Here is a 19,626-nt window from a genome sequence, read left to right as displayed (position 1 = left end):
GTAATACATATGGTGTTAGGATAAGATATGTAAATCATTTGATTTCACTGTAAATTCTATATTGTTTTCTGATAAACATCAGTTTTATCTCTTATCATGTATCAATCCTGAAGAGCAGTTATTTTCCAGTTCTTATTGTTATTGTCTGTGTAAACAGGACAATGGCAGTCAGGTGGCTCATGTGACACACATACGTGTGACATTTGCCTGTAGACCCTCACCCATGGTGAGAAGAATACAGTTGCCTGTACTAGCCAACGTAGGACACGGAAGGCAAAGGCAATTATCAAAAAGGCAATATCGGTCAACCCACTGATCATCCTACATGCAAATTATTAGCCCAAGATGGAGAGGAAGTTGTAGTTACACAAAGTCATACCATTCGTTTTTGGCATTTACCTTCGCTCATCTGGAAAAACTAGACACTGATATTGATACGTGCGGCGAGAAAGAAAATAAGCGAATGCCACATGAGGAAATTGTGCTGAGTAAGATTGAAAGGGAAAGACAGAGCCTCCCTCCCACACAACATTGCGCAGGGCACTTCCTGATAAGCATTAGACAGCAGCAACCTTTCTCTGATGGCCCCTGTGTTTCTAGAATCTCTGCGTCTGGCCAATGCTGGACTGTGTCTGAACAGCTCCTCTGTAACTCTAATTCCATTAGGCTGGCGGAGAACTTCTAAGTGGCTGGGAATGGCCGTTTATACAGCTCAGGAGCAATGCTGAAAGTGATCCTGTGGGCCCCCAACAGGAAGCAATTAGATCCGATAAGCGTTACATCCCGACTAATATCGCAATGTTTTACCAGTGCAATCACTGCTGCGGTAGTATGATTTAACGTCCATGTTGCAGTAATGATGTGGTGTGCTTTAGGTCTACAGATTAGTACAGTAAGACAGGCATGTTGTTAATTATTTTGTTTCCGGCTGTAATCCGTAAATGTGTATTCAGTCGTCAATGAGGTAGAAACAATAGTCCTTTGATCTTTATATGTGTATGTATTTTACATTTTCCTTTGTTTCACCATGATTTGCCTTCTCTGGCAGTTGCAGTTCTTAAATGCAGCAATTTCGGTGTGATGAGTGTCTATCAGAGTAGCACAATAAGTAAGGGAAGAGCTCTCAGATTTCCATAAAATATGGGTAAATATGGGTAAAAGTGCAGACAAGTCCATGCCACTAGTTCAAACATGTACTGTATATCATTGTGTGATGCTTCTCTGTGGTTGTGAGAAACACCCACAGTTTAAGGTCAGTAAGAGGTCAGTACATGGAGTAGCTCTTGGGCAAAGCATGAAAACACATACCGGTACCCACATACTGGCACACACACAAAACACAGCCTTGCAGAGGCAACTGTGGCAGTCATACAAGATCAGCACATATCTCGCTCGCTCTCTCTCCCTCCCTAAGCTTTGGAGAGGAAAGGCAGCCATAGAGACGGCAACATTCCTGGCAGCCCGAGCAGCCTGTAGACAAACACAACCAAACACAGCTGAGCACCACAGGCCCCCATTCCTCCAGTGGCCAGCCTGGGGAACGCACAGAGACCTGAGGGAGCGGCTCCTCCGCCCAAGGGGCCCGTAGCTCAGCGCGCACTAATGAGAGGAATTACAGCGGTCGGAGATGTTTAGGGCCCAGACGCGCAGGGAGAGAGAGAGGGAGAGGGCCCAGACGCGCAGGGAGAGAGAGAGAGAGCCCACGGCTCCCGACTAAAAATTTAGTTTTGTAACAAAAGTATGTGTCTGTGGGGAGTTTGTGGGGGAGAGTGTTTAGTCCAGCGTGCACAGAGTTTGTTTCACATAGTTTATCTCCTTTTTTTCCAATGTCTTTGATTGCCACAGTCACAGAGATGAGTATAAGTATAAGTATATATACTCTTTTGATCCCGTGAGGGAAATTTGGTCTCTGCATTTATCCCAATCCGTGAATTAGTGAAAAACACTCCGCACACAGTATACACACAGTGCATGCACAGAAGCACACACTAATCCCGGCGCAGTGAGCTGCCTGCAACAACAACGGCGCTCGGGGAGCAGTGAGGGGTTAGGTGCTTTGCTCAAGGTAAGGACACTTCAGCCGTGCCTACTGGTCGGTTATAAGTCCGAAGCGCTAACCAGTAGGCCACGGCTGCCCAGCTTCATTGTCCCTCCTGCAGTGTGAATAAAGTAACACAGTCTCACTCCCTACTCGTCAAAGGTCTGACGCATGGTCTAGGGTTCTTGGCGTCAAATTCCAACGAGAAAGGTGTACCTTCTGCGTTGTTTTCCGACGTGGGGGTCCGTCAGATAGACATTCATGTACAGGCCTATTAGGTAGGACTGTACAGTCCAGTACAGTACACTCCTCAGTCCTACTCGAAGCAGATAGCGTTGTCTGACAGTCGAGTGGGTTAATGCACGTATTTCCAGAACAGGTCTGCAACTTTCAGGCAGTTCTGAGTTCGAATCAAGGCAGGAGCAGAGCAGAGCAGAGCCTATTATAATGAGCGCGTACGGGGAGTAAAACGACTGTTACGCGCTGTTACAACTGTAGGCTACAATGGTCGCAATACAGAAATATGCGCGTGTTAGTTTAGTTAGAGATTATTGTTATTATTATTATTATTATTTTACCTTACGTTACCTACACCAAAGCTGAATAAAATTATGCAAGATCAAAGTAACCTAAGGTAGCCTATGGCTCTGATGGTCTGCGATTTTTGTTTTTAGATCATTTCAAACAAATCATTAGTCTAACGTGACGGCATCACCTTTGATGGACATTTATTTCCTTTCGTCTATATTTGACGACGAGGGATTAACATGAATGTCTATCTGACGGACCCCCACGTCGGAAAACAACGCAGAAGGTACACCTTTCTTGTTGGAATTTGACGCCAAGAACCCTAGACCATGCGTCAGACCTTTGACGAGTAGGGAGTGAGACTGTGTTAGAATAAAGACTGTTATTTCTCCTGTTGAAGCTGATTTTTTAATGTATTTGCTCTTCTCCACAGGAAAAACCCTTGACCAAATCCCTACAGAGAGGAGAGGACCCACAGTTTGATCAGGTAGCTATTACTCTTAATGTTTCACTGTTTCAGTGTAAGAATGTATGTATGTAGCTGAAGAATTACACTAGAATGTACAAATGTATTCATCAGTAGTTACAAACCAGAGTACACAATCTATCATAGCAGGGCAGTCAAGGTCAAATCGCAATGGGAGAACTGAATGAGTGAAGTGGATAGATAGATAGACACAGAATGAACTAGTGAGTGACAGAGACTGAATGAAAGAAAGGGGGAGAGGAGAGGAGATGAGAGGAGGGGACAAGGAGGATGTGTGCGGAGGGCTGTGTTCACTCAGCTCGTGGAGTATCAGACACAGGGCTCCCTGTTCACCTTCACCTCCTCGTCATAGCTCTGGCCAGCGTCCACCCGCCTGCCTGCCCTCCTCCCTTTCCTGTATGCGGCTCAGACTGACCCCACCCATCCCCTCAAGTGCCCCCTCCACACCACATCCACCCCCCTAACACCCCATCAGCACGCCACGCTGGGCCTCTGGAGAAGAGGAGCCCTTTCACTTCGTCTCTCTCTCTCTCTCCCTCCCTCACTCTCTTTCTCCTTTCCTTCTCTCTCTCTCCTCTCTCCCTCCATCCCTCCCTCTCTCCTCTCTCTCCCTCCCTCTTTCTTTCCCTCTCTCCCTCTCTCTCTCTCTCTTTCTCTCTCTCTCTCTCCCTCTCTCTATCTCTCCCCAGCTTCTGCCCTGCTGTTTCATAACCCCTGATGGGTGGGGGCTGCTGATGTTTTGGGCCTGCTCCAGGACTGAGGCAATCAAGCAGTTTTCACATTAGAGTTAGTGTGTCCCGGCTAGAGCAGGCTTTATGAAATTAGAGAGAATGAGCACTCTTTCTGCCTTGATGTTCTCTCGCAGCATTTGGGGACTTAATGTGGCCTTGTCGTCATATGACATTGACTCATACGGCAGGCCAGAGTGCTCGGGCAGGATTTGTGTGTCCCAGATTTTTTTTCTCTCCTTTTTTTTATTGAGTGAGCAATTCCTCTCTGTCCCTTCTTTCTCTCTCTCTCTCTCTCTCTCTCTCTCTCTCTCTCTCTGTGCCCTCTCTTTTTCCATCTCTCTCTTTCTATCCTCCCTTCCTCCTCCCTCAATCAGCTGATCACCAGTATGAGTTCGTTGGCGGAGTACTGTCTGCCCTCGATCCTGCGCACGCTCTTCGACTGGTACAAGAGACAGAATGGCCTGGAGGACGAGTCCCACGAGTACCGGCCCCGGGCCAACACCAAGTCCAAAAGGTACCACCAGTGCCCTGCCAACACTACCACTAACACTGACCGAACCACTGGGACAAGAAATCATTATGTATTATCATAGCGTTATCATTCACACATAGCTCCATTTAGACTGGTCTCAGCAGTAACATAAGCATGCCCTCCATTTCACTATAAAAGGCCCATTATACTGATGTTGATTTGTGGTTATGTGCAGTGATTGACAGGTTCACTGTGCGCTGGCACCATATAACGACCACCCTGTTGCACACCCCCTCCCTCTAATAGGCTGGCTACACTGCAACTTACTGTTGCTATGTTCGGCATCAATTGTGTGATATGCGTTCACAATGAAGCACACCTGTGCCAGGTGTAATAACATACACTACTGTAGTGTGTGAAAGGTCGTTTACCTCCATAGTGGTGGATTGTCTTATTTTCTGGCTAATTGCCTGCGTATGACGTGACACAGGTGTGTTATGAGAATTTACTCATTGTCTTTTTAATTTACTAACTGTCATTTTGGCTGTTAACTCTGTGCCCAGAAACTAATTTTAGTTCAACAGGGTGGAGTCATGGAATGCATTGCTAGATTACACCTACGGGTTCAGATGCAGACTGAAACAATCACTTAACTTTTTAGTCAACTTTACAAGTCAGCATGATTTTATGTATATGTATGTGCATTTCATTGCAGGTACTGTTAACCTTGTTTTAGTCACATTGCTGGATTACTGTAATATGACAAACACAGAAATCTGATTTTTTTTATGGAGTAGTCCATATTATAAGAACTCCAAATGGTGTTCCAAAAGTCATTTGAGGTTTTATTGAAACAGAGACGATTCAGGCAGATCATTTCCCCCCTCTGTCTGTGCTTCTGTTTGAATAGACCCTTTCAAGAGAGTTCCATTATCAGCATCATAGTTGGCCCCACAAGACTTCTTTTTAACATTCCATATGTTATCTTAATGCAGAGGAAGTAGATTGGGGCCCAAATAGAACATTCAAGCATTGTTTTTGTTTTTATTGTTGAAAGGGTCTATAAGCATCTCAGGTGGCCACTAATAGAGAGACAATACAAAGCAGTGCCTTGTCCAAATAACCTCAGGTCCAGTTTGGTTCTTTCATATTGATCAAAATTGTGTCCCGTCAGGAAAGGATTAATGGCAGTTTGTTTCAACTGTTTCTGCTAATATTGCTAATAAATCTAATATTTCAAGAGTGTCTGCAGTGCCTAAATCTTTTTTTCTGTTCTCCATTTAGTGATGAACAACAGAAGGATTATTTAATGGAAAGGAGAGACCTTGCCATTGACTTCATATTCTCCCTGGTCCTCATTGAGGTCTTAAAACAGGTACGTTGTGTGTGTGTGTGTCTCTGATGAGATAAAAGAACTCAAGCCCCCTCCTCGTCCACTAGACAGACGTGAGGAGGGGAGCTCTTGTTGTTCAGAGTAGGCTCTTGTACTGGGAGCCCATTTGATTCTTCATTTGCGTGTGAGTAGAGGATTTGGTTCGTGATGGTGAATCACTTAAATCAGCGAATGTCGTGAACACTTGGTAATACTTTACTTGACAGTATCGATATAAGAGTGACATGACACTGTCATGACACATGAACCCTAGCCCTAACCCTTACCCTAACCCTAATCCTAATCTTAATTCTAACCCTAATTTGTTATGACAAAAACCGAATGTCACTTAATAACAGAAGCGTTATGTCATAAATGTTTATGACTTGTTTATGACACATTCATGACAGTGTCATGTCAATCTTATGTCGATACCAAGTGTAACCAAACACTTTTCCCCACCGTTAGTTTGCTCAGGATTGTCAGCAACTCAAACAGACAGAAACTGTGCAGATTTCAGATCACAAATCTCAAAGCGTGTGCCAGAAAGGCGAACACTAGATTTGTGAATGTGTGTGTGGTTGTGTGTGTGTGGGTGTGTGTGTGTCTGTGTGTGTGTGTGTGTCTGTCTGTCTGTCTGTCTGTTTGCCTCTGTGTGTAGCTAAATTATCCAAAATAATAAATGGATTATAATAAATAATTTATTTTTTCTCTCTTTCTTTCTCTCTCTCTCTCTCTCTCTCTCCAGATTCCACTCCACCCTCTTTTGGATGGCCTGATTCAGGAGGTCATCAATCTGGCATTTAGGCATTTTAAATACAAAGAAGGGTAAATCTCTATTTATACCATTTGCCATGATGCTCTTTGTACATTTCCAATTTACTATTTACACCTAGATCTGATTAATTTATGATTTCTCTCTCCATCTCTCTCTCCCTCTATCCCTCCTTGTTACCCTCTATCCCTCTCTCTATATACCTCCCTCTATCTCTTCCTCCTCCTTCCTTCCTCTCCTCCCCACCACCCTTCTCCTTCTCTCAGGTACTTGGGGCCTAACACAGGCAACATGCACATTGTAGCTGACTTGTATGCAGAAGTAGTTGGAGTTGTAGCCCAGTCTAGGTGAGTCATATTTGGGCACTCGCTTGGGAGATGTCGGGGGCTCACTGACACATAGTGACACTGGTGTTTAAAGCCACTTTCCATGCCCAGTGCTGGCATTCATATCAGGAGAGCTTGGGCTTCCTGCGAATTAAATGCATGACCTTGATGTGTGTTATTGCGATGCTGGGCCACATGAGCTACAAAAATAAACTTCATTGAATAGATGCATGGTGGCATTACCTGGGTGCTTGCTGACCCAGGTCAAAGCTTGTCTGAATAACCCCAGTATCACACCAAATCCAATACCCTAAACGTTATTTTAAAAAAATGTTTTGCTCCCACTAGAAACTTCTGTGTAAAACTAGCTGGGCCGATTTGACACCAGTGACCAGTCTCTCAAAAGTCTCTGTCCTCGTTTTAGGTCGTTGCGGCATATGGTGGAATTTGTCTCTCTTTAATTCACTGTCTAATTCAGGACAGCGGTCTAATGGAAAGCCATTATTCTGATGGCTGATGTGCAGGGACAGAGACGAGGGCCATTTCATCAGTGTCGCATTCAAATAGGCACAATTTATGACTGCCCAAATACTCATTGGAATGACCCATTTATAATGCTGAATGAAAGTAATGATCTGGAAACTGAGAACTTTTGTCTCACATGTTCCTGGGTATAACATTTCTAGCTGACGCAACGTGATGTGCCTCAGCTTTATATTCTGTAGATAATGTATTAGTGTGTGTTGTGTATTAGTTTATTGTATATTCCAACCAGTTTTTCCTTCCACTCTGTGGAGGGGAAAAAACAATGCACCCTTAAGAAAAGTGACTTTCTCTTTCTCCCTCTCTCTCTCTCTTTCAAACACCATACACACACCCACTCATGTAAATATTTGCATACTGTGATTTGTCATCTCTAAGGCTAATCAGCACATGAACTCAAAAACACTCACTCTTACACACACACACACACACACACACACACACACTCACACACACACACACATATACATACTGTACACACATTCACATGTGCACAAGTTGAGCTTTTAAATGTCTTCTGTTGAGTGTGAGAAGCAGAAGCAGAGTGCGAGTGTTTGTGGCCCACAGAACAAACATTGAGCCAGAGGGAGGGCAAGTGCTGGACCCCCCCTCCCCCCTCTCCTCTCTCCTCTCTCCCTCCACCAGATGCCTTTCTAAATATAGGGCTGAAGAGCTGCATCTCTTAAGCCAATCTGAACACACTCTCTCACACACACACACACATACACACACACACACACACACACAGAGACACGCGCACCCACGCATACACACATACACACATATGCACACACGCACACATACTCACACACAATCAAACTGAACACAAAAATACATGTGCACACACACATTCACAGGCACACATAAAAGTGTAAACTACACATAAACAAATATAACACGTGTACACACATTCCAAATCACACACAGTAAAAAATACCACCTTTGCAATAAAAATATGACATGCCTCTTGCTATCCTAAAACCCCCAGTATAACATGATAATTGGTTATAGCCCTCATGGCTCTATGAGTGCGATTTGAGTGCTGTATTCTGCGAGTCTGGCGATTGTGAGGACGTTCGTGGGGCAGTCCCCCTCTCTGGTCTCCCCCCTCAGGGGACTCCTCTGGGCAAGTATGGTGGTGTTGTGTGTAGTGCTGCGAATATGTGGCCCTGGCTCCTCAGTGCGTCATCTCTAAAGTGTTTTCCCTAATCTGCTGTCAGAGAAACAGATGGTCGCATCGCCAAAAAAGTCCGCTTCCCCGCAGATTATCCCCAAGACTGTGACCCCTGCACCGGGGTTCACAATCCACTTCCCCAGCAAAGACACACTCCAACAAGGAGGTCAAGCTCCCTAATTACATGACGACACTGCAAAGGAAAAACACGTTCGGTGTTAGCCTACATATGGTGGCCGCATTAAACTATCTGCTGATTTCGTAAGTTTTAGGGCAGCCTGTATTAGTTGTGATGGCTTCAGCTAAATCCGAGGGCAGGGTGTCCCAGACCTTTCGGAAATATCCATGGCTCTCCACCCCACAGAGTGGTTTGGACGCTGCATTTCAGGGAATGACTGGATTTGCTGGCAGATGCAGAGCTCTCAGACTGTGGTTGTCTGTGTGTTGAGTGAGTAATAATGCCCAGCAAATGGCTGTGCTGGAGTGGGTCGATAACATCAGGCCATCAGGCCTTCCCGTTTCCACCTGAAACAAGCTATTTTGTTACCAAACCAATGAATTGAGTGCTGAATCACCAGATATACACTAAAGTTAAAAGTGATCAAAGGCCGCTTAGTGTTTTTCATTGTTGTTTAATGATGATGTAACGTTTCTGAGGGACTGTTTCTGAACTCTCTCAATTTCCTTCATCCTTCTTTCACTTCCCAATCTCCTTGTTTTTTAACTTCCCCTCTTTCTCTTTGTCTCCTTGCCTCCCTCTCTCCATGTTATCTCCTCTCTTTCTCTATTTCTCTATATGTTTTCTCTTCTTCACTGTCTGCCCCTCTCCTCCTCTCCTCCTCTCCTCCTCTCCTCCTCTCCCCGCCAGGTTCCCTGCGGTGCGGAAGAAGTTCATTGCCGAACTGAAGGAGCTGCGGCAGAAAGAGCAGAGCCCCTACGTGCTCCAGAGCACCATCAGCCTCATCATGGGCGTCAAGTTCTTTCGCATCAAGATGTACCCTGTGGAGGACTTTGAGGCCTCCTTCCAGTTCATGCAGGTATAGCCATTGTGAATAGCTCAATGAGAGCATACACACAGACACACACAGACACACACACACACACACACACACACACACACACTCAGGCATACACACACACAAACACACACTCATACATGTACACCACACGCACGCACGCACGCACGCACTCACTCACACATTCAGGCATACACACACGCACCCACACACACACACAAGCACGCACGCACGCACGCACGCACACACACACACAGCTCTCAACCAGTGCACACCATACATGCAGTGTGTACACAGACATACAGTATGGTATTGCCAGTGCTCAGTGTTCTGTCTGTAGTACCAGTGTGTGAAGGGCTGCTCATTTGTGCTGCTGTGTGATTTCTAGGAATGCGCTCAGTACTTCCTGGAGGTGAAGGACAAAGATGTGAAGCACTCTTTGGCTGGCCTCTTTGTGGAGATATTAGTTCCTGTCGCTGCAGTAAGTCAACCATTTTAATTGAATATTTCCTATGGTCATCGATGTCTAGCCATCCATCTTCTTTTTCAGGATATCATTATTTTTGAAACACATCCAAATTATGTTGTTTTTTAACTTGTTGATTGGACTTGTTGAGTGTAGTTTTCCTCCATTCATGACTGAGTTTGTCTGCCTGTTTGTTGCCAGACTGTGAAAAATGAGGTGAACGTGCCCTGTCTAAGGAACTTTGTGGACAGTCTGTACGACAACACACTTGACTTGTCCTCAAGGAAGAAGCACTCACTGGTGAGTTAACATACAGATGACATGAACAGAAGCCTATGTCTTAAGTAACAAGTCTACAAGTCTTATATTCTAAAGTCACAAATATTTTTGTATATTTATTCAAATGGTTAATATCAGCAAAGCTCACTCTCCCCCCTGGATATCCAGAGGATAGTCAAACTCCCTTGTGAGGGTGTTCGTACTCCATCTCCTCCAATTCCAGAAATATTTCAGATGGGGTGTTAAATGAAAAAAAAAAAAGGTGTTAGAGAGCTCCCAGGGAGGCGCATAGCATTTCACGCATTCCAAGTGCGGACCCATGCAATAAGATGTCATGCGCGTCTATGAGGGGGCCTGTGAAGAGGACAACTCTCTCACAGTTTGTCACTAATTGTTTGCTTCACATTTCTGGCATGGCCCCGTTTCTCTTTTTATCGTGGTCTGACCGAGAGAGATCTCGCCAGACAGATGATGAGCCGCGACAGGGAGCAAGAATGTCCCCTAAAGAACACAGCTGATAGCAGAGAGAGAGAGAGATAAGATGTGTTCTGTAAAACACCTGCGAAACTTACAGAACTGATGTAACTCAACTGGTATTCAGATAAGCAACGAGTTGAGAGAGCTTCCAGGGATCATGCTTTCCAGGGATCATGTCAGATTTCATGATTTTGCATTAGACTTTTAGACAATTCGATTATAGTGACTTTTTGGTTTTATTTACTTTTATTCCTCTTTGACCTAAAGTGATGTAGAAGAGAGGTGCACTAGAAGAAAAAAAAAACAAGTGAAGACCCGCTAAGAGCAAGGGTGGTTGTTCCCAATTAAGCAAGCATATGTTCCACTGAAATTGCGAAGTGTAGAACTCATTTGTTATGTTGTAAGACTGTAAAGTCAGTGTGTAAATAGAAATGCACTGAGATCAACACTGACTGTGTGGCTCCTGTTTGCAGGCTCTCTACCCACTGGTCACCTGTCTCCTATGTGTGAGCCAGAAACAGATCTTCCTCAACAGGTGGCACGTGTTCCTCAATAACTGCCTGTCCAATCTTAAGGTAAGACTACAGATAAGGCACCACCGACCCACCGGTGATGCCATTTGACTACCATACAGACTGTGTCCTGTGATAGATTACTTTTTTTCTGCCATGGTATCAGATAATCTGAAATGCCATAGCAGACAGACTTTATTTTTGACATAAATTTAGATTCATTTGGAGTGGTTTTAGATGACTTCATTAGATGTGAACTTGCAGCCTCACGCGTTAGGTCCTGTTTGTGTCCTGTGAAAAGTGTATTTTGAATCTCCTCCACCACAGACATGGTCAAAGAGCATCAGTAGAAATGTTCTCTGGATAAAGTATGTCAACCCAATATGGATGTCTCCATAGCTATAATACCCCCCATACCAAAACAAACACCCATTGCATGCCTCAGGACCATTTATGATTATATGGGAACCATTTACACTAAAAACACATGTTTGTTCATATGTCAGAGGCTTCTCTTTCTGAGGCCCTCTCTGCTGGGAATAATTAAAGGAGTCAAGCAGATAGGCAAGAACAGCAAAACAAACAGAAGAGAGAAAGAGAGAGAGAGGGGGAGGTGAGAGACAGACAGAGAGAGAGAGAGAACAATTGCAGAGTGAACTGTTTGACGAAGGCCTCCTCAATCAAAACTTTAATTGCATTCTCTCTCTCTCCTGTACCTTCTCCTCCTCCTGTTGGCCCCCTCTCTCACGTGCCGTGGCTGTCACATTAAGTACATAGTGTGGATTCCTGAGCCTGTCGGGCAGACTTGCTGCTCACCACGTGGCCTTATCTCTTAGCATCGGTGTGAAAAAAGCACACGCAAGGTGTTGAAAAAGTTAGCGAAGTGTTTTGTTTTAACCCTGTGTGCCACGGGAGCACTCAATGTTCTAGTCAGCTAATCTTTTTCCAATCCATCCCATTGGCTAGTCAGTGAACCATGTGATCGACATGTGATCGACTTTTTTGAAAAGCAAAAAACCACACTCTCAAGCATTAGCTCTTGAACAGTCTTTATTGGACCATGTCATCAATAAACGTATGCGTTTCGGCCCTAGGCCATCATCAGCGTGTTTTTGTAAACCTTTAAGCTGTTGTATGGGTTTCTGGGTCATTTCATGTGATTACAAGAATAAAACTTAAGAACGTTTAATAAATGATCAAATTGTCAAAACATCTGTTCAACTACTTTGAATATGATGTGGTGTTAATCTGCCACCTGCCTGTCGTTGTAGAATAAGGACCCTAAAATGGCCCGGGTGGCTTTGGAGTCCCTGTATCGCCTGCTCTGGGTCTACATGATCCGAATCAAGTGTGAAAGCAACACTGCAACACAGAGGTAATCTATTTTAATGTCACTTTTAATGTGTTTAGTCTCTGACTTGGGTTTATTTTATGCACTTGTACAGATCAATACGTAATGCAAGGTAAAGATGTTAAAGGATAATTTCGGTATTTAGCACTTTGAGTCCCTTTCTGGTTTGTTTTGGATGAAGTGGTTGCACAGTTTTGACAACGAACGTTAAGGGTTGTTTTAAGGACATGTTTGCACATGCCAATAGGCAGCCACTCTGAAGCAGTAAAGGTGATTCAAAACGAGTCAGAAAAGTCGAGACAGGACCAATCGTCAAAATTTTGGTGTCCGCCAGTCTAGTTCATCCAAAACAAACTAGAAAAGGGACTCAAAGTGCTAAATACCGGAATTATACGTTAAGAGTTAACTGTGTCTGTGTGAAGTATAACCTGAGTGAGTGTTATCAATAGTAAGCCTGTGTGACAGTAAACCATGCCTATGCTGTGTCCTAAATTACTGCATTATTACTTTTGCAGCGTAAAATTAAAAGTGTATTATTATTCAAGTATAAACGCATTATTATTATTTAAGTACATTACTGCTTGGTCCTCAGTCGGACGTTTCAGTATATTCAGCTTAAACTTATAGTCTCCTCCTCTCTTATCTCTCCACAGCCGTTTGACTTCCATCATTTCCACACTGTTCCCAAAGGGCTCACGCAGTGTAGTCCCTCGAGACATGCCGCTTAACATCTTTGTCAAAATCATCCAGTTCATTGCACAGGTGAACTACACACTGACATGAACTCTTTGTGTGACACAGACAGACATCTCCACATTCTTCACCAGATGCCTTAGTTTGCATCAGCCCCACTTATCGCATTGGTCAAAGCAGATAAAGATGAGTCCTTTTGAAAAGATCAGCTCTTACATAATGCGAGAGCCCATGCTGTTTGTGTGTGAGTGTGTGTGTGGTGCATGTGTGTGTGTGTGTGTGTGTGTGTGTGTATGTGTAAATGTGGTGGTTAATACTTTCCTCTCATCTTTTGGTTCAGGAAAGGCTGGATTTTGCCATGAAAGAGATTATCTGTGATCTGCTGAGTGTGGGGAAATCAGCGAAGGCCTTCAGTCTTAATCCAGAGGTAATGAATATGACACTGAAGACGCAGACTTATGACTCCGACATTTATGAGTCTCTGGGAAAAGGAGGATTTGCTCTCTTAACATTTTCAAACAGTTTTTTTTCACTGGATTGGCAGTCCTCTCTTGGACAGTTGTGTAACGTTAGTAGTACTAGGAATTGTCAGACCTTTTCACAATGATGTAACCTTTGTAACTCTTCTGTGTGTGTTTGTGTGTGTGAGCGTGTGAGCGTGTGTGTGTGAGCGTGTGTGTGTGTGTGTGTGTGTGTGTGTGTGTGTGTGTGTGTGTGTTCTTCTCGCACAGAGGATGAACATTGCTCTCAGGGCGTTCTTGGTTATAGCTGACAACCTGCAGCAGAAGGACGGGGAGCCGCCCATGCCCAACACTGGAGCCACACTGCCCTCGGGCAACACCCTGAAGAAGAAGAAGACCTACCTGAGCAAGACCCTGACAGAGGAGCAGGCCAAGCTCATCGGTAAAGCCGACTGCCATCCCTTTGTGTTGGTGTTGGTGTGTTTGGGATGTGTGAAAGTTTACCACAAGGGAGAGGCAGTGCACATATAGTGTATCAATATGTGTGCGTGGTCATGTGTGTGTGCAAGTATACAGTACCAATAGGTCTGTAAGGTGTGTCATTTAGGGAAGTATGTTGGGTAACCTCTATTCATTTTATGGGTGAAGGACTTTGTATGTAGCGTGTCTGGGTGTTATAATTGGGGGCCAAGCAGCGAAGCTGCGAGGCAACCCATAGTGATTCTATGTGTTCTTATTATTATTATTATAACGAAACACTCATATGCCATTGAACCATACAGTAAAAAGTTGGGAAATTTGGCACATTGATTCGGTATAGACATATGATTAATTTCACTAAGTTTCATGTCAAGTGCTCTAGCGCCCCCAATGTGTCAGATTTTGCATTACATCTATGCGCTTATGCGAGTTTCAACCATACAAATTGAGGTGTACTTGGAATCCTTGGATGAGGCCGAACTCAACGCACCCCATGACGTCAATTTCCGCCATGTTGGATCTTCCGCCAGATTGGATTTAATCAAAAACACTTCAAATCAAAGGTCATAAAGTTTGAGAATCAAAGGTCATAAAGTTTGTCCGATTTTGACGAAACTTGGCGCAGATGATCGTCAGACCATGACTCACAAACACATTGCTTTTTGGAGCCATATTCAAAACCTGTCGCCTGTCACGACCAATCAAGTTTGGCGGTAAAGCCGCCAAACAGGAAGTGAAGTAATATTTCAGTAAAGCGTATCAAAACCAAACTCAGTACATGGGCTCAGGACCCAATAAGGAGGAGGCTCAATAAATTTGATGAAGTTTGACCCATAGGTGGCGCTATAATGAGCAAAATTACATTTTGGCCTGTAACGGGTAATGTGTTTGAAATTAAAACTTGCTATTGGTGTCTGTTAATGTTAATGTACTAGTGGTGTCTGTCGGAGGCCCTAAGGATGACAGATGTGATTTTGTGACATCAACATAATTTATTTGGTCGCCATATTGGATTTAATCAAAAACACTTAAAAGTTTTCACAGGTCACAAAATGTGTCCGATTTTTACGAAACTTCATGCAGATCATCGTCAGATCATGACTCATAAAGGCATTGCTTTTTGGAGCCATATTTAAAATCTGTCTGCCGTCACAACCAATCAAGTTTGGCGGCAAAGCCGCTAAACAGGAAGTGAAGTAATATCTCAGCAAAGCTTTCACATATCAAAACCAAACTCAATACATGGGGTCAGGACCCAATAAGGAGGATGCTCAATAAATTTGATGACTTTTGACCTATAGGTGGCGCTATAATAAGCGAAAATTACGTTTTGGCCTGTAACGGGTGATGTGTTTGGAATTAAAACTTACTAGTGGTGTCTGTTAATACTGTGGGAGGTCCTAAGTCCGACAGATGTAAATTTGTGATGTCAACATAATTGATCCGGCTGCCATATTGGATTTAATCAAAAACCCTTAAAAGTTTTCACAGGTCACAAAGTGTATCCGATTTTCACGAAACTTGACGCAGATGATCGTCATACCATGATTCACAAACATATTGCTTTTTGGACCTATATTCAAAACCTGTTTCCTGTGACGACCAATCAAGTTTGGCGGCAAAGCCGCCAAACAGGAAGTGAAGTGATATCTCAGCAAGGCTTCCATGTATCAAAACCAAACTTGGTATATGGACTCACGAGCCAATTAGGAGGACGCCCAAGAAATTTGGTACATTTTGACCACTGTGTGGTGCTATAATCACAGGAAGTATAGTCATATTAGGAGGAGGCTCAATAAATTGAATGACCTTTGACCACTAGGGGGGCGCTATAATCACAGGAAGTGGGCTCATATTTCAGCAATACTTTCACGTATCGAAACCAAACATAGTATATGGACTTGGGACCTTATCCTGAGGACACAAAATAAATTTGGTGACTTTCAACCACTAGGGCGGCGCTAGAGTAACAGAAGTTTAGGTCATATCTCAGCAATGCTTTCACGTATCAAAACCAAACTTGGTTCATGGACTCAAGACCACATCCTGAGGACACACAATAATGTTAGCAACCTTTCACCACTAGGGGTGCTATATTTTGCAAAACTTTCTCGTATCGACACCAAATTTGGTACATGGACTCGGGACCACATCCTGAAGTTGCTCAATATATTTAGTGACCTTTGAACACTAGGGGCGCTATAATTATCAACACTTAACTATAACCTGAGGACACACAATAAATTTGGTGATGTTTGAGGTATGCGCATGTATATACAAGGAGGTTTATCTGTGTATATGTGTGTGGTGGGTCGGATGGGAGGTTAATTGGGTGTGTGTATAATGTAGCAACATTGTGTTGCCATGACAACTCCTGCTCAACTGCTTGGCCCCCTCATTGCTGCTTGCAGCAATATTTATCATTGATGTTCTTTTGTTTAGGTTGGTTGTCCATTAGAAAAAAGCATAATGTGTGTTTTTCTCTTGAATACTACAGGTATGGCGCTGTACTACTCCCAGGTGCGGAAGGCCATTGATAACATCCTGAGGCACCTGGATAAGGAGGTGGGCCGCTGCATGATGCTGACCAATGTCCAGATGCTCAACAAGGAGCCCGAGGACATGATCACGTAGGTGGCACCCAACCAGTGGTACACACACTCTCACTCAACCACACTGACTGGAGGAATGTTAAATGTATGTGTGTGTGTGTGTGTGTGTGTGTGTGTGATAAATAAAAGGTGAGAAATTTAATGACCTTCAATCAGGCAGCATTTACCAATCTGAGTCTCGTCTCCACACACAGGGAAAGAAAGATTTCTAATCTTTTTTTTCTAGCTCTGTGGCTATTTGTCTTCCATTTCTCGTTTTGTATACACACATGTGTGTTTGTCCCTTCTGCCCTTTATCATCATATTGATTATTTCCGTGCGTCTTGTGACCTCCCATTCTCTGTTCTCCCCATGGACAGGGGTGAGCGGAAGCCCAAGATAGACCTGTTCAGGACGTGTGTGGCAGCCATCCCCCGCATCCTCCCAGACGGCATGTCCAAGCCTGAGCTCATAGACCTGCTGGCAAGGTAAACACAAACACACATACACATACAAACACACACACACACACACATAGACAATTCAGATAACACACCACACTCACCTCACTCACCTTCTCCAATACGTTATGTCATGCCATTGCTCAAACAGTCTCTTTCCAGAAGGAAAAATCACAGCTAATCAAAGATTTTGCAGGCACCGGAACTTGCTCAAGGATATGACCCATAATAAATATATATATATATATATATATATATATATATATATATATATATATATATATATATATATATATATATATATATATATATAAAACAATACAGTAAAAGTATCCTTTCTAACACTTTCTCCCATACAAAAATCTGCCCCCATAGGTGGATCCACAAAGTCCCTATGCACAGCCTTCTGATTTCCAGGTGCTGGTGATGTGCAGTCGTCAATAAAATTCAGAAAAGTGTAAGATCACCGCACGCTGGTGGACTTATTTTGCTGGTTTATTTTGCTGGTTTAATAAACAAGCAAAATGAGTCCACCAGCGTGCGGTGATCTTCCACTAAAATGTTAATTTCACCTCGGCCCTTTTCCACTACCCTTAGAAGGCCTGTACACAGCTCATCTGTCTGTCCTCCACCTGTTTACCCCTCTTCTGTCATATTTTCCATCTTTTCACCTTTACTTCCTTAAGAGCCTGGTTCACATGGTTGGGCAATCTCTCCACCGGGCCAGGCTCTGTGTAACCTAAGCAAGGGGATTTGACTAATAGCTTGTCATGTGCGTATCTGCGGCGCGCAGGGCAGAGCTCCCCTGCTGTATCGCGCCTCCCGGCTTGGCCTCGGCCGCTGCAGCGGAGAGTTTTTTTTTTAAAGGAGCGCTGCCGAGACTAAAGGCGTTGACCGCTGAGCATTACCCGCTGGCACCGATACAGAAAGGAGAGAGAGTTAGAGGCCAGCTCACAGCGACGGGGGCACTCAACTCACCACTGAGTAGAGGGGCTTCTGAAACTTAGTGAGAAACAAAAGGAGTGGATGACCTCCGGTTGTCCGGTGTCACGTTCTGTTTAAAGTCAGCAGGCTTCCGTCTGGTTCTGTTGTCAGCTCACTTTATTCATAGTCCTTTTATGGGCTTGAAAGCAAATGCTGAAGTGCTATGTGTTAATGTAGCACATAAATCATTATTGGCATGAATAATAAACACTAAACTGACGTGAAATTACATGAGCATGGAGCTGTTCATAGCTGGGGAGGTGAGAGGAATGGAGACACAGACCAGGGTTTTTCTGTGGACAGAGTACTCATGTGTTTTGACCTTTTGCCCATCCCTCAACCCCCTCCTTCGCCCCCTGTAGGCTGACGGTGCACATGGACGACGAGCTGCGTCTGATCGCCCAGAACTCGCTGCAGAGCCTGCTGCTGGACTTTGCGGACTGGCGCGAGGACGTGCTCTTCGGCTACACCAACTTCTTGCTGCGCGAGCTGCAGGACACGCAGCAGGGCCTGCAGGACTCCTCCGTCAAGCTGCTGCTGCAGCTGCTCGCCCAGTGGCGGCTGGCGCTGCAGGCGCCAAACAAGAGCCGCTCCGCCGAGGTGAGGCTGCCCGCCGGGCACCGCCGAGGTCAGGGAAGCCATAGCTCGGTCAGTGCCAAACCTTTAACATCTACACCAGCACCAAACCTTTACCATCTACACCAGTACCAAACCTTTACCATCTACACCAGTACCAAACCTTTACCATCTACAGCAGTACCAAACCTTTGCCATATATACCAGTACCCAACATTTACCATATATACCAGTACCAAACCTTTACCATCTACACCAGTACCAAACCTTTACCATATACAGTATACCAGTACCCAACATTTACCATATATACCAGTACCACACCTTTACCATCTACACCAGTGGCAAACCTTTACTGTATATACCAGCACCCAACCTTTACCATATATACCAGTACCAATCCTTTACCATATATACCAGTGGCAAACCTTTACCAAATACTGTATACCAGTGCCAAATCTATAGCATCTACACCTGTGGCACATTGTAGATGCTACTGCTCACAGATATCGTTATGCTAAATAGAACCTCTCGTATATCCTGACAGTGTGAGGGTGTTAACACCACAGCCCAAAGCCATGTCTAAACACTGACTCAGACAACACCTCCCCAGACATAATCTCAGATGCTTGCACAAATACCAGCTACTCAAACACCGCCATAAACATCAGTTTAAATACTGCCACAATCAGTACAAACACTGCCACAAACATCAGTTCACAAACGCAGACACAAGCATTGCACAATATGGGAACCACATGCGGATTATATGAGGCAGTATTTCTGTTGACTGTAGTAATACAATCTCAGCAGCAGAGCAGAGTATGGGCCAC

At 44.2% G+C, this 19,626-nt stretch overlaps 1 protein-coding gene across 13 annotated transcripts in view; it reads left to right on the top strand.

Annotated features, from left to right (window-relative positions):
- Nucleotides 1–19,626, top strand: part of fryb (furry homolog b (Drosophila)) — an 83,382-nt gene that overhangs the window by 24,306 nt on the left and 39,450 nt on the right. For 12 of the 13 annotated variants that reach the window (XM_048237629.1, XM_048237630.1, XM_048237622.1 and 9 more), the window contains exons 3-18: nt 3,000–3,053; nt 4,159–4,298; nt 5,541–5,631; nt 6,377–6,456; nt 6,670–6,750; nt 9,315–9,483; nt 9,851–9,943; nt 10,130–10,228; nt 11,158–11,259; nt 12,468–12,571; nt 13,201–13,309; nt 13,581–13,667; nt 13,972–14,143; nt 16,679–16,811; nt 17,153–17,260; nt 18,580–18,865. In XM_048237629.1, the coding sequence (XP_048093586.1) occupies nt 3,000–3,053; nt 4,159–4,298; nt 5,541–5,631; nt 6,377–6,456; nt 6,670–6,750; nt 9,315–9,483; nt 9,851–9,943; nt 10,130–10,228; nt 11,158–11,259; nt 12,468–12,571; nt 13,201–13,309; nt 13,581–13,667; nt 13,972–14,143; nt 16,679–16,811; nt 17,153–17,260; nt 18,580–18,865 (1,908 nt within the window). The remainder of the gene's footprint in view (nt 1–2,999; nt 3,054–4,158; nt 4,299–5,540; nt 5,632–6,376; nt 6,457–6,669; nt 6,751–9,314; nt 9,484–9,850; nt 9,944–10,129; nt 10,229–11,157; nt 11,260–12,467; nt 12,572–13,200; nt 13,310–13,580; nt 13,668–13,971; nt 14,144–16,678; nt 16,812–17,152; nt 17,261–18,579; nt 18,866–19,626) is intronic. The other variant, XM_048237624.1, reaches the window with a different exon arrangement.

The sequence above is a fragment of the Alosa alosa genome, chromosome 2, assembly GCF_017589495.1.
Source record: "Alosa alosa isolate M-15738 ecotype Scorff River chromosome 2, AALO_Geno_1.1, whole genome shotgun sequence".
NCBI lineage: Eukaryota > Metazoa > Chordata > Actinopteri > Clupeiformes > Clupeidae > Alosa > Alosa alosa.
The sequence above is the reverse complement of the archived record's forward strand: the minus strand, read 5'-3'. Positions and strand labels throughout refer to the sequence as shown.